This window comes from Amblyomma maculatum, chromosome 1 (genome assembly GCF_055883805.1).
Source record: "Amblyomma maculatum isolate TAMU_Amacu chromosome 1, ASM5588380v1, whole genome shotgun sequence".
NCBI classification, from domain to species: Eukaryota; Metazoa; Arthropoda; class Arachnida; order Ixodida; family Ixodidae; genus Amblyomma; species Amblyomma maculatum.
Window position 1 is genome coordinate 354,781,362 of NC_139344.1, and position 15,633 is coordinate 354,796,994.

At 45.0% G+C, this 15,633-nt stretch overlaps 1 protein-coding gene and 1 long non-coding RNA gene across 5 annotated transcripts in view; one reads left to right on the top strand and one right to left on the bottom strand.

The window, feature by feature from the left end:
• Positions 1-3,169: 3,169 nt before the first annotated feature.
• LOC146207851 (dual serine/threonine and tyrosine protein kinase-like) overlaps positions 3,170-15,633 on the bottom strand; it is a 114,915-nt gene continuing 102,451 nt past the window's right edge. For 2 of the 4 annotated variants that reach the window (XM_084591007.1, XM_084591031.1), the window contains exons 15-17: positions 7,909-8,158; positions 5,905-6,157; positions 3,170-4,405 (exon numbers count right to left, since the gene is read on the bottom strand). In XM_084591007.1, the coding sequence (XP_084447133.1) occupies positions 4,285-4,405; positions 5,905-6,157; positions 7,909-8,158 (624 nt within the window). In that variant the 3' untranslated portion in view covers positions 3,170-4,284. The remainder of the gene's footprint in view (positions 4,406-5,904; positions 6,158-7,908; positions 8,159-15,633) is intronic. The other 2 variants (XM_084591016.1, XM_084591024.1) reach the window with 2 other exon arrangements.
• LOC146207852 (uncharacterized) lies at positions 10,992-14,409 on the top strand. Its single transcript, XR_014704429.1, has 2 exons — positions 10,992-11,478; positions 11,574-14,409. It is a non-coding gene; the product is annotated as an uncharacterized LOC146207852 (long non-coding RNA).

Below are 15,633 nucleotides of genomic sequence, written 5' to 3' on the forward strand. Positions count from 1 at the left end.
AACATGTGCAACATGCCGTGCAAGGAATGGTATGTGCTAGCATGCCTCCTCTCCATGGAGTGTTCTACACTATGTGGCCTTGTGGGGGCTCCAGTAGGCTCATAATTTAGAAAGCAGTAGTAGCATCATAGTTAGGGTGCTTGTCACCTTTTCTGGATGGCAAGGTGAGAAAAGTCGTTCCCTGTTGCCAGTGTTTGTTAAACTGTGCGCATCAGTACAATGTTGTTTATGGAGCGTGTTTGAAACTGCTGCAGGGTTTCTGCATAATGCTGTTTTCTTCTCTAAAGAAAAGTCTTTTTTTTTCTTTCACCTGACCAGCACCAACGAGATTAAAAAGTTCATTAAAATAACAAATGATTCTATCAGCCTTGGTATGTTTGTATGCAGGTGTAGCCTGTCAGGCATGCAGCTATCGCACTGCAGTGATGCATTTGCACGTATTCACCTCAACCTTTTAAACACGTTTTTCGGTAGGAGTGTTCCCAACTGACATGCAGGTAGCAAGGTTAGTGTCGTCTGTAAAAAAGTGACAAATGAATTTGGCAACTATAGGCTTGTTGATTGCGCTTATCTTCCGAAAGGTATTTATGAAGCTGTGCATTTAAGACTGTGGCATTCATAGATTCTTATTAACTAGCTGGCATCATACCAATCTGACTTTCACAAAAGTAAATCGAGATTTGAGCCTGCTTGAGCAGAAAGAACATATCCTAACTGAATTTGAGTATAAAAGATTTGTCGTCACTGTCTTCATGGATTCTTTGAAGGCCTTTAAACTTTTCGACCATAACATTTCGCTACAATTAAAAATGTGGACTATGCAGCTGTTTTACTTCGATCTGTCTCATACAAAGAAAGTCGTTCAGAAAAATAGATTTCCTACAGCGAAGCATAATAGTGCCGGTGTTCAATATACATCAATATGAGTGAGCCATCCGGTAATTTGAAAATTTTTTTTCTAAAGCTAATTTTTCCTCGAGCGTGAAGAAATTCTTGCTGTGTGATAGACCTTATTGTAAAGAAATTTTGAAGGAATATTTTTTATTTCTTAGAAACTGGAAATTGTATGGCACGGGCATGTCAAACAGCCTACTGTTGCAGCTCCCTTCTGTAGTACACCAGTCGGCAAAAATAAGCTGACTTTGAAGAAAAGTGCGCTACTGAAGCACATTTTGTTTCTACAATTCTTCATCGACAAGAAGTTGCATGTGTTTGGTGCACAATGCAAGATATTCGGTCCTCAGCAGACTTCGATTATTCCATGTTGCGATGCTGTGGTGGGACTTCTGTTGTAGGAACACTACTTGCTTGTTGGAAGGCTTTTGAAACGAAGTTAATAGAACTAATGCCACACTTCTCTTGACCTTTCAGAGCATGACAAAAAGAAGTGAATGTAGGCATCTTTGAAGGCCTTTATAAAGCACAATGCCTTTCACCGAAACCTTGCACATGAAGCCCTATCTTACGTCGCCTAAATGTACTGCAGTCCTGATGGTGTGTAAATAAGACTTTGGTTGCACACTTTGCAGATGCTGCGCATCTCTTGCTTTTGTGGACATTTGTAGAGCATTTGCACACGACAGGCTTTCGATCATGTAGTTGAATATAATGTTTTGTTGATACTGGCAAGCACTTGGCATAAACTCTGGTGCATACAGATGTGACTAGTGTTTTTATGCTGGAAGCACGCATTACCAGATTTTTTGGGCTTGCTACACTGGCGCCAGTGCCAGTCTGTGATATCCTGCTGCTTAGGTCGCAGATTTGACTATGGCAGTGATATTTGAATGCAAAGGACCACTTTTTTTTACAGCTCGTGCGCTGCCAAGCTAGGAGAGACAATCTGTCAAGTGCTATGCACTGTGTGTTTACAGATGTTTGGAGACCTGGATTAGGAAACCAGAGTTGAGAACAAGGGTTAGTGGCCTAAGTAATCTGCAATTCACTGATGACATTGCCTTGCTAAATAACTCCCGGCACAAAGTGCAGAGCAGGGTCAGTGACCTATACAGACAAGGAAGGCCGAATGGTGGGTCTTAAAATGAATAGGCATATGACAAGCAATATTCAACAGCATAACAAGGGAACATAGTGTATGATAGCTAGCAAAGCATTGGAAATGGCAGAGGAAAAAGTCTACTTAGGGCAAGTGGTGACAGCAGATCTGCAGCACAGGAACGAGTTAACTAGAATAAGATTGAGGTGGAGAGCATTTAGCGCGCACTCAGAGATATCATGAACATTCTACCCACATTCTTCAAAAGATTGGTTTGGTTTATGGGGTTTAACGTCCCTAAGCAACTCTGGCTATGAGAGACGCCATAGTGGAGGGCTCCGGAAATTTCGACCACCTGGGGTTAAGAGAAAGACAAAGCTTTGTCTTGTTGGTTGTCAACAACGTATCTGAAACATGGGTGCCAACAAAAAGTGTAACTTAAACTGAGGATCACGCAGTGAGCTTTGGAAAGGAAAATGATAAGTTCAGTGTTAAGGGAGAGGACAAAACCAGCCTGTGATCAGAGCGTGGCCGTAAGAATTGGCAAAAAAAATTGTGTCGCCGCCAGGAAATGAACAGTCATCCATCCTTCTGCTCCTCAGTAGCGTGCACAAACCACTCCTCCATGTTGACTGCCTGACGACTTTGTAATTCTCTTGTCTGGTGTAAAGATGCTGAGGGAACGGACAACAGTGACAGTAATTAAAAAAAAAAAAAAAAAAAAAAAGAAAGAAAGAAAGAAAGAAAGAAAGAAAAAGAGAGAGAGAGAGAGAGAGAGAGAGAGAGGTAAAAATGAACAAAAATCTCTCGCTAGACACATTGCGCCATCTAGCGAAGTTAACACAAATCACCACTGCACAGCAGTTTCTCCTGCGGCTCTTGCCAGAGTGCAGGGAGCTTCTTACTGTTGCTCCCTGCAGCAGTAAGAGAAATGCTTTCAGAGTACTACACTTAAGCAGACCTACGTGCACTTAAACTGACAGTAAAAGCGTGTTGTGTGTACAAACAGAACTGGAAGCTGGTTATGGCCACACAGACAAGATGAAAGTTTATTTTATGCCTTTCACACTTGTTTTGCTATTGCAGCAGTTCATATATTATTAACATGTACTGCAAACATACTTGCACATCATTAAAACTTTAAGCCAAGAACGTGCACCACATTTACACAACTACACGCACTAAACACCTTTATTAACATTATGTACAAGAAATATAAAATTCTTCTGTACAAGGGAGGCAGGTCTCTCGAGGAGACCTGCTCGTCAATGTCGGAGGGGAAGGGGAAGTTGGGTGGTAGTAGTAAGAATGCCTTTGTGCATCTGCTTGCATGCGCAGGAGCCTCGCGTCAGCTTAGCTAAACGTACAAGTAAACACATTAGGAAAATAAAACGCAGTAAAAGAACAAGAGAAATGTACGAAGCGAGGAAACAATGAACAATGTGGGCTTGTCTTAGTAACACATGTGCTGGGCATAGATTTCAATAAACATGTCCGCACTTTCGGTCACTGCATCGATGCCTCTCGGAGGTACTCGTCTGCAAAGAGTAAACGTGGGAGACCCGCATGTGATTTCAAGTCCAGCAGCATGCACGATGAACGGCAGTCACTGGTCACCAATGAAGCATGCAAACATGCTACTTCGTCCGCACACAACGTGCCCACCAATGAATGACTGCACGCAACAGTCCGCTCACTCTGAAGGTTGCGATGCCACACAGTGCCATGCCCCAGAAGCTACTATACAGAAGCAAAGTGGCCACAGGCTTGAAAAGAAAGCTACAACAACCATTGCTGGTAGCTTATTTAGTACTTCCAACAGTGCCAGGCTTCATACCTGCATTCTGTTGTTGCAAAGCAGACGCCGATTGTTAACAAACAAAACGACCAATAATGCTGCCACAGTCAGCTTGCGTGGCCAACAGGAGTATGTTGCGTGCATCACAATGAGAGAGTCTGTTGATGCATTCATTCATCGTGAAAGGCCCATCTCACCAAAGTTCAGGTCCCATAGAGTTGAGTCAATGATTTGCAGTTAAGGGGTTCAAAAGCCAGAGGAGACCCAACCCAAACATGCCGTGTGCCAACCACGAGAAGAACCAGTTTGCCGTGTGGTGTGTGTGCAAGACTTAGTGATGCTGCTTTGCAAGTGAGAAGATGACAACCGCAAGGCACAGAGAGAGAGAGAGGTGAGAGACCCAGGAAAGCAGAGCATGGCATAGGTACGACATGCCGTTCCAACCAATAAGCATACAAATGCTTCACCTCCTCGGCCTTGTGTTCGATGGTTAAGACGCTACGAACAAGCTGCGAGAATTCCGACACTGTTCAATGATGTCAGCAGCGCAAGCCACCAGTCGCTGCATGCGTGTTATGCTTGGCAATGCTGCCCTTTTTCTGCACTTCCATCTGAGGAAGGAGGAAGAAGGGAGAAAAAAAGAAAAATAGTCGGCTGAATTTCAGATTGCCAACACCAGAATGAAGGCATATTAAGTGCGTACCCCAAATCACAATGACAAATGATCTGAAAACCTAGTGGAATAGCCTAGAAACAAACCAAAGCAACTATCACTGGGGTTAAATGTTGCGTACAATGCAGATTTGTTTCTCGGGAATGCACATTTGTTGAGTAGCCAGAGCACAAACCAGGCTCTGTTCTGGTGACTGCACATGAAGGAACATAGCCACAAAGGCGCTTACGCAGAACTTGAGCATCTCAGGTGAGGGGTAGGAAGTTCTACAGATTCAAAATAAAAGCGTAGATGTAGGCTGAACTGTCCTAATGTTTACGTAGAAATAAAAACAAAAAGATACAATTTAGTGGTTGCGGCCGCCTCATTTTTAGAGTACGAGCTATTTGCACAGAAATAGCGCTGTACAAACTGGCTGTTAGTGACACTGTGTGCTGCCAAAGCAAGAGCACACAGCTCCTTTTGTGCAAAGCCCACCTCAGGTAATGTGAATTTCATGGATGTGAACATGCTCTGCAAGTGCAAAGAGACATCTCATATTTGTTCTCAAGGCATCTTGTACTACCACTGCAACTTAGACGGTGCAACCTCTCTTTTGGGAATAGTAAAGATGCAAGCAGCCACTCGCTACTGATGGTGCAGAGCAGCAAGAAAAGAAGGCAGTCAACATGCGAGCATATTAATGCAAAAGCTGCTGTATCGCCATCGCAAAACGTAACAAGTGTTGCACCATCAGTGACAGGAGCAGGGGCCATCAATCCTGCAGCTGCTAACGTCTCAAGACAGGTAGATGGAGCCGCAGCTGTTGGTGCAATTTGCCACTTGGCAAGCCATTCATTTGTCTTGCAGTAATGACCCAACACGCTGCTCGTGAAACTAGATGCCCAAAGAGTGCAGAGGCCAACTTTATATACTCCCGAGAGTTGCAGCCACTTGAACCACCATTTCTTGTGAGTGCGCCTACACAGCGTTTGCCTGTTTGTTTTTGTCAGTGCAAAACTCTACCTTAGTAGCAGCACGCAGCAGGAAGAAATGCATGGTTAAATATAATAAGGGCTGCTTTTCAGTCCTGATGCCTATTTGAGAGCTAATCGAAGCCAGGCTTGCATGCAGTACTGTACAGTCCTATCTCGACTTTAATTGCGCTGTCTCCAAGTGGTACACCTTTGAGCACTGACAGCACAAGAAGAGCCAGAGGTCATCCCATGCTGATGGCACGCTTGGAGATGCTGGCACACATGACAAGTCATGCCCTGTCCTGTCCACTCGTCTGTGCTGTCATTGTCATCACGCTACTCAAGTGCACTGTACACTTCCGCGCTCTGTTGCCTCTACCTGGCACATGCTGTTATGCCAACACCAAAAATCTCGCGAGCGGCACATAACAATCACTCAGTGCTGACGCTGAGCTCAGACACTGGGATGGCCAGTTCGTACTTGTCCTTGGCAGGCAGGAGGGGCCGGCAGGGGTAGCCATAGCCGCTAGCCTGCTGGCTGGCGCACAGGCTGTCTGAGAGCTGCTGGGTCTCCTCGGCGTGCAAGGCCTCCCGCTGTTGCCGCTCCGAGATGGCCTCGAGCACGAGCTCCACATCGCCGAGTAGTGGCCGCCTCTGGGGGTCACTGGCCCAGCAGTGCTCCATCAGCCGCCAGCAGTCATCATCGAACTGTGGAAGCCTTTCTGGCCGGGCACCTGTAGGTGAGATTCCGTCAGCTTTGATCTGAATTTTGTTTCCATTTATTCTTCAGCTCGATCAAACCCTTATAAGACACTAATGTACGCACTTAAGCCCCACGGCAGCAAAAAGCTATTCTTGGGCATGGCATCAGTGTTTAATCCTAGAATCCTAAGCAGTAGCACACGAAACATCAAACAGATATTTTTTTCTTTTTGATGACCGTGAAAAATGTATGCATGGCCACCTACTAATCCTTTCAAATAAAGGCCGCCTATAGGTCTACCCCAGTCATATATTCTCCAAGAATGAACGAAGACGAAAGTATGCATAAAAACCACTTCATATGGCAAGCACATCAATCAGCTCAAAGCACAGTCACTTCAAACACAGGACAAATCACAGTATAACGGCTGCAAAGCATCCTACTTGATTCACTAGTTAAAATAATAGTAAGCTGACCCTCCTGGATACAGCATTGGAAAACTGAGGCATCATCCATGAGTGCTGGCTACTGTGCACGAACATGCCACGTGAGAAAACTGCTCACGGTAGTGTCGCACAAATGTGACAGGCTTCAAGATGCTCACAACTGTTCACACGCTAATTACACACGATAGGGTTCCCAGAAGAAGACCCTTGCGAAGAAATTCACATTAACATTGCTAAAAGTCGCCAAGAGACGTTTAGCAGTTTACAATATTAAGCATGACCAGACATGCCTTGTAAGAAGTGCATTTTAATCTGTTGTGCTGATGAAGCACGCACATGTTCCATGCAACCAGGCGCCAAAGACGTGCAGGCCGCATTGACATGGTTGTAATGAAATTGTAAAAATCAGACTTTTTGTTACATTCAGGTTTTCGTTATGTGCAGTTTTCGCATAAAAGGTCAGGGTAGGAAAGAATAAAGATGTTTACAGCGACCCCGATTGCTTGAGGTCATAAAAGCAATAAAACACTTTGCAATAGCGGAGAGCGTGCACGACTGTGCTGCTACCGATTCCTACTTCTTCATACACGCTCCTGCTCTCAGTGTGCCCACCACCACTCCCAATTCCTCACCTCACGTTTCAGTGCTCTCCGGTATCACTTTTACGATACATCACCCTTACAGCTACGATAGGCACACACTGCTCGCAGTGCATTGTATCGACCGTGGTTGCTTGTTGTGACCGTAGGCGTTACTATAGTTTCAGTGCATGTTTTACTGTCACGATACTTTTGTTGCACGGTTGCGCAAAATTTCCAATAACTCAGCACTAGCCAAGAAATAACATAGCAAGTCTGTTATATCAAGGTCAGCCGCCTCAACGCCATCTTTACACAGAGTTTTCAAATACATGCATTTCAATAGGGGGCAGCTTTGGGGAACAGAAATTTCATAATAGAGTATTGAGGAATTTCGCAAGGCGAAGGTTTCCTACATCCAGATTTAACTGCATATGCTTTCCTGCCTTTTGCCGAAACATTCTGCGGGCAACTAGTCTCGTGAAAGTCGCGGCGTCAATCTTTAGCACGGTGCAGAATCCCTAGTAAGCAGCTAGAGCAGCAGAAAGTAGCAGTTTTGAATGTTGCACTCTGCGGCCTGAGCGATGCAGTGGATGAATGGCTGTGTTTAGCCTAGACAAGACTTTACAATGAGGTTGTCTATAGAATGTACTACACCAGTCCTGCAAGGGAGCTTCACACTTACATCCACTCGCAGCCATGAAAGAGAGGAGGGGGCATATTTAACATGACACGATGCAAAGGGCTTGGGCTCTTACCTTTCCGAACGCAGGACCAGAGCTGATCCTTGGTCTGGCATTGTTCGAAGACGTATGGTAGCTTGACATGCCCCGCACAGATGTACCAGAAGAGGATGCCAAAGGCGTATGTGTCGACACTGTTGTCATAGCGGCCCGTGAACAGCTCCGGAGCCATGTGGATAGGTGTGCCCACGATGCTGCCAGACATCATGGCTTCTGGCTTGCAGAAACCAAGGTCTGTCAGCTTTGCCCTGTTTGCCCTGTCCAGCTGCGACGGAGGAAAAAAAAAATGAACACAGAGGTCGCTCCATAACACTCTGCATGCTCCAATTCCACAGTGTGAAGCGAAGCAATCTCACGGGAATAGCTCAAATATGCATGGTGTTATCCTGCAGCTGAGAAAAAGCCTGAGCATAAAACGTTTTCAGTAGGGAGTTTGGCGGCATCTGCTACCACGGAAAGGAACACATCAGATGTCACCACAGTTAACTTGTGAAGCTGTCTGCCTCCAACAATACCTTTGTGTTCTTTATGGTTCGTTCGTGTGGCTCACGCGCTGCTCCATAAAGTTCTTTAAATTCAGTTCAATTCAGTCGTTCAGTCGTGTTAGACTCTTCGTGACCCTATGGACCATATCACGCCACGCTTTCCGGTCTCTCGCTATCTTCCTGACATCACATAACTTCATCTGCAGCGCCTCGAGGATGTCATCTAACCATCGCGTTCGCTGCCTACCCCTTCTCCGGCGACCCTCAACCTTTCCCAACATCAAATAATTCTCCAGCGACTCCTCTCTTCTCATCAGATGACCAAAGTAGCTGAGTTTTAACTTTAGAATTTGACCCTCCAATGAGCAGTCAGGGTTTATGGTCGACAATATCATCTGATTTGATCTTCTGGCCGTCCAAGGAACTCTCAAAAGTCTCTGCCAGCACCACAATTCAAATGAGTCAATTCTTCGGCGGTCAGCCTTCTTCACAGTCCAACTCTCGCATCCATACATCACAACTGGAAATACCATAGCACGTGTTATACGGATCTTGGTTGGCAGACAAATGTCTCTGCTCTTTACTAGGCAATCAAGGCTAGCCATTGCCCTAATTTCATGGCTGTAGTCTCCTTCCGGGGTTATCTTGGAGCCCAAGAAGAGAATATCTGTCACAGCTTCCACTTCTTGTCCCTTGATGCTCCAGGACTTGATGGGGCAAGACGCCATGATCTGTCTTTTTAATGTTCAGTTTAAGCCTAAACTTCTCACTCTCTTCTTGTACGCGCATCAGAAGTCTCTTGAGTTCCACTTCACTTTCTGTCATTAAAGTGGTATCATCCGCATATCTAAGGTTGTTGATACGTTTCCCAGCAATCTTCACTCCAGCTGAAGACTCGTCCAGACCGGCCTTCCTCATGATGCACTCAGCATATAGGTTAAATAGGCAGGGCGACAGTATGCAACCTTGTCTCACTCCTTTCTCAATCGGAAACCAATCAGTAAGACCATGCCCAGTTCTGACTGTGGCCTTTTGCCCTTCATACAGGTTCCTGAGGAGATAGATGAGGTGATTTGGAACTCCCATCTCTTGGAGAGCTTGCCACAATCTGCTGTGATCTGACTGCATAATCAATAAAGCAGAAGTAGATGGGTTTTTGGAACTCTCTTGCTTTTTCCATGATCCAGCGAAGGTTGGCAATCTGGTCTCTAGTTCCTTGCCCTTGCGAAACCCAACTTGCACGTCCGGAAGCTTCAATTTCACCAAGTTACTGGCACCGCTGTATAGCAGCCACATGATACCTACTGATTTGCGCCACATGGCTTGAGGCATTTTAGACGGAGTTCCTCAATATACAGTCAAACCCGAATATAACGAACTCGGATAGAGCGAATTATGTTTTATATCGAACACTCGAATTTCCGCTAGCATTATGCATATAAAATGTATTTTTTATAACGAACTACACATCGGATATACAGTAAAAGCTCGTTAATTCAAATTCCACGGGGCCGCCAGGCCAGTTCGAATTAACCAAAATTCGAACTAATGAAAGTGAGCAAAAATGAAGGCGTTTGATGCCCGGAGGGCACGAAAAACATTTATTTAGCAAAAAAATCTGTTATCATCTTCTGCTTCTTCTCTCTGAGGGCTACCGTACTCACTCGGTCTTCTAGCATGCGAATGCGACGCAGGGAGTCTTCTTCCCCCTCTTCAAAGCTGAAGAAAAGGCGCGCGACATTCAGCGCTCCCATAACTTCTGCCGCGGATGGACGCACGGGCTCTTGCTCCTCGTCGTCGTCCTCGTCTTCTGCCTCTTCTGGGACAGACTGCTCCCCAACAATTTCAGCGACAATGTCCTCATCACTTAGGGCACCGCACACTGCTGCATCGCTGTCTACTCCAACGTAATCATCAAAACTGACGTCCTGCAGCACAGCACGCACAGCCGCAGGCAGAGGCTCCGGACTCCCATCGTCGCCACTTTCTTTCATACTTCCGGCAGCAAAGCCACAGTGGTGGAAGCAGTTTGAAATTGTGGACGGCGTGACCTGCTACCATGCACACACCAACATGTGCATTGCTGTGAGCAATGTGATGGTGCTGGTCTTCTGGTTTCCAGTGCACAAAGTCATGCGCTCGATCATGTGGTGCCTATAGAAACATTTGATGTTTCTGATCACCCCCTGATCCATCGGCTGCAAGGCCGCAGTCGTGTTGGCGGGCAAAAAGACGAGCCTTGTGGCTTTCAGCTCGGCGTCGACTTTGTGTGCCGAGCAGTTATCCACAATGAGGAGAACTTGACGCTTCCCTAGCTCCATCCTCCGATCGAATTTCAAGAGCCATTTTTTAAACAATTCGCCCGTCATCCACGCCTTGCTGTTGGCGGAGTATTCCGTCGGCAGCGTCCTAATGTTCTTGAAACATCTAGGCTTATGTGCCTTGCCGACAACAAAAAGAGGGACCTTCTCCGTCCCGGTCATATTAGCGGCGACCAGAACAGTAATCCGCTCTTTGCTTCGCTTGCCGCCAGCGCAGCTGTCCCCTTTAAATGTTACTGTTCTGTCGGGCTGGAGCTTATAAAACAAAGCCGTCTCATCAGCATTGAATATACGAAGTGTCTAAAGGTACGTCCGACGGATCCATTCGATTCTCGTAAAGATACGGCGGACGTCGATATACAGGCTCATGGCTATATGCACGTCGAACGCAGCCCCATTCCGCTTGCTACGCGTGAATGGATCTCATCCTCTATGATATCAGCTAGCCGCGACTCTCGATGAGGTGCTACGAAGAGTGCATCCGTTCTAACATAGATCACGGTCTTCACTTAGGGTTGTGTACGGCAAACATCGCTGTCAAGCACATAGCTGCAGGCGATATGCTACGTACTGCACCAGCTCCACCAGCTGGCATCGAGATACGCACATTCACGAGCAGCTTTCGCTTCGCACTAAACTATCACCTCGATCTGCCCGTAATGCGAGCGAGCTATTCCTAGCATTTACGCTGTCTTAGGTCCTGCATCGACCTCTGAAGATCTAGCGCCGGCACAACACACACACACCTCGTCGTGCAGCTGAACATTCGGCAGTCCAAAGTATGTATGTGAAATGGCATTATGCTCGTTCCTCACATGCAGACCGAGGAAACAGGATGTTTTTAGCTAAATTCTTCGTTTAAATTCTACCTCAGAGCCGTGGCAGAAGACATGCCGAATCTACTAGAGGCCTGCACATCGACTCGTCGAGGCGAAGACCTACTGCACCGCACCGCAAGAGTGCACAACCGGAAAGCCGGAAGCGTGAATGATCCGAATTCCCTGTGAACAGCAATGTTCTTTGGTATATAGAGGATTACTAGACTAAAGTGCTTAGGCTGCATCTTTTTCTTGTCGTTGAAGTTTGCGTACATGTAGTTTAAACCCCCGCATGCTCGAGGTTAGCGTGACCCGACTGAACGGCCGCGCAGCTTTGAAACGATCGGGATCGATATGCATGCATCGCCGGGCTTAGGTACGCGGTAGAAAATGTGCGCTGCACATTTCGTTGAAGAAGCTGACTCTTGGAATTTTGCAGTGTGCCATGCAAGCGATCGTTGCTACAACCACGCATCCATGTTCCCACGGCTGGCCTACCCCGAGGCGCATAAATGTTCAACCGTGGACGTATCAATGATCGAAGAGAGGACAGATTTTCACAATATTGGGCGCGAAATCGATAGCTACCAGTGCTCAGTGTTAGAGAAATTCTGCCTTGATCATGCGCAATTCAGTGTTTCAGGTGTGGTCAGTAGCTATATAAGTTTGAACAGTTCGCCTTTCAAGTCAGCAGCGCCAGCGATGGATCGGCGGAGCGATTTTCCACGCTACACCGCTGTCTTGCTAGAAAGCCTATCTAGGCGGCGTTTGACATTCACCTGCATTTTGTTGGCCCCGTAATTGAAAGCAACGCCTTCAGAAACGCGTTAAATGTTCAAAAATGTATTCTCTTCAACAGTTTCACTCCAGGCTGTCAAAGCAGGCGGACGTTGATAAAACAGAGCACTCCAGTCTTTAGAAATCTGTACAATCACCTTCAGTTTGTAAAATTATTGGAATAGGTCACTTTACGATCGCTGGGACATAGACCCTCATGACAGCGCTTTCACGTGAATAAGGACCACACCAGGCCGAAAGCTTGTCTCATATAACATAGCTAACCAAAGTATACCTTACAGCATTGTGTTGATTTTTATGGTGCCTAAGCGACTAATGCTGCCATGCACCCAGAACAAGGTTTAATGTACTTATTTTGTGTGTAATGACTAAAATGTTCTTTAGGATGTAGCTTGTTTAGGAACATTTTAGGAAACCAAAAATGCAGGAAATTTGCACGTCTCTCCTAGGATCATGCTGGGATGGAAATGGATCTGTTGGAAATTGTACAAAATGTTTCCTCTTTTCTCGACTCTGGCGCATGTGTAAGATATGGTTTATTGTTAGTTCATCTCCACACTCCTTGCATATTGGTTTGTCCTCTTTCATAAGTATGAAGCTGTGTGTGAGGTGTGGGTATGTGTTTTGTGAAGATGACCTAAAATGGCTTCCATGTTGCGTTTTTGATTACTGCATGATTTCCATCCCTTAATGACAGGTTTGACAAGTGTAGTTTGTAGTTTATTTCAATGTTTCAAAAATCCTGCCATTTCACTCTCACTTTTCTTTGTACAAGCTTCTTGGTATCTTCATGCAGCATATTCACCCTCTGTAATTTAGCATTGCGTCAAGGTAACCTGGTTATTTCTTTTCATCACCTTTCAAGACTACTGTCCCGATTTCATAAAGTTTCTGACGACAGGAACTCCTTGGAAGTCATAGAAATAAATGAGATCCACAATCATGAGCTATCTAGGGTATGCATATACATGTCCATCGCTCAGTGGAATGGCGTCAGTACGCTGTTAGAACAGGTCTTGAGATAACAACAACCATTGTCTGAGGTGGTCCTTTAATGGGCATTGAAATGCTATGTAACTACAGGTACTGATAGAACTCTTGATCATGTTATGTGATGATGCGATCCTTGCATGAATATAGGTATACATTTCAGAATCTTCAGTGCACCACTTGACCATTTGCCACCAGTTTGTGTGAAAATGTATTTTTCATGCATGTTAACCAGTGTTTAACAGATGACCCCTGTGCACAAGCCAAAAGTGCCACGAGCCAAATGTCACGAGGCCACACGACATGGCAGGAGCTGTTAAGCCAAGCTTACAAAGTTATATTTGAAATATTTCAGCTTCAACGTTTCAGCTCCAATTAAGAAAGGTTGAGGCTTACAGAGGTCTATGCCAGGTTGTCTATCACCTAACAGGGCAGCCTACGACCGTATGCTAATGAGTATATCTGAGATAACAGAGACATGAATTAAGGAATTAGTAGTAATGTTTGTAACAAAGGGCATGTAAATTAACGAGAATCCACAGTGGGATCTGCAGACAAGAACCATTAACGCTGGCACACCATACCCTTACAGGTGGAGATTAGGAGTCTCCCTAATTTTTTGTCTGCTCAAAGCTTGTCATTTCCTTCGTTCTTCCAGATGAGGAAGATGTGAAAATGATAGCATCTAAAATGCCAGAGACCGTCGTTAACAAGGATGCTGATCCCAACAGCGTAAAAAGGAATTTCAGAAAAGATGGGTGACTAGTAATGCTGGCAACAGTTGAAACTAAGTGGAAAGGCATGAAATTGAAATGCAACATATGCAGAGATATGTTGCGAGACGACCAGTCTGTGGTGTGCGACATCTGTCTCCGTTAGTTCCATCAAGTGATTGGTCAAAGCAGATGGGGCTTGTGGTTTTGTGATAAGCGCAGTGTAGTAGCATAGATGCAACCTTGCCCATTAATAATTCGAGTGGAGTAAGTGCATTGTTTTGTTTTGTTCATGGTTTCCATGAAAACATTATGAGAAATTTTTTCCTAGAGAATGTTTGCTGAAATGTGAATATAATGTGCAATAAAACTAATGTTTTCTTGCTGTTTACTTTTCCTTGTATACATTAGTTCTGTGAAGAAAACCACAGGCTAGAAAGAAATGTAATGGCATGCATTTTGATACTTGGCCCCGTTGTGCTGGCTCAGTAGTTAGAGTGCTTGGCTGCTGAACCCAAAGATGCAGATTTGGTTCCAGCCACAGCAGGGACATTTTAATAGAGGCGAAACAATAGGCCGTCATGCACCGTGCGGTGTCAGTGCATGTAAAAGAACCCCAGATGGTCAAAATTATACCGGAGCCCTCAACTATTGTGTTCCTCATAGCCGTAGTTATTTTGGGATGCTAAACCAGATATATATCACATCATACTCTGAGTAAGATGCTATTCATGGTCAGTTAATCATACACTAAATGATCAATTTTTTTTCTGCATGGTACAGCAGCTGTTGTACAATTTTACTTTAGCCTTCATGAAGAATATCACACTGGCTCCACATGGCCTTCTGTTGACCCTTGATATGCGTCACAATCACACACCCGAGTATGTATTTGTCTAAAGGCACCTATGCATGCAAGGAGGGGACCGTTACTTTCCACTTGTCAGAACTGAAATGCATGATCCACGTCAATTCTGTAATTCAACTGCTTGCTATTTGAACTGTCCAGCATTGATGCAAGTTTCAAAGAACTGCAATTAGCAAATTAATCTAAGCAGCAAACCATGCCAAGAACTGCTTCGGTTTCATCTTTAGCAACTGTTTGGGAACTAAAATTAGCCAAATGTTGCAAAACATAGATGAGAGGTTACAAAATCTAAAAAACAATGCAGCCTACCTGTGGCATGTAGGGTTTCACATCCTAAAGTGACATATGTAGCTATGAAGAATACCGTAGTGGAGAGCTCCAGACTAATTTGACTGCCTGGGCTTTGTACTTTGAATTGACATCTTGCAGAAAACAGAAGCATTTGCATTTCACCTGCACCAAAGTGCGACTGCCATCCTTGGGGCAAGTAGCCTAACGTGCCACTAAGATGTCGCAGCGTGTACGTACATGCTATACATGTCAACCTTTCTAGCATTAAAGCTGTCACATGCATGGCAGATATTCATGTTCAGCTTTGGACTGACAAGTTTAAAAGTGTACTATTTGTGTTTGTCTAGCATGAAAAACAAAGGAAACTAAGGAAAAACGAAAAAAAAAAAAATGAACATAATATGTTGAAAAAGCATTAGTCAGTAACACATAAAGCATATTCGTTCCTTTATTAAT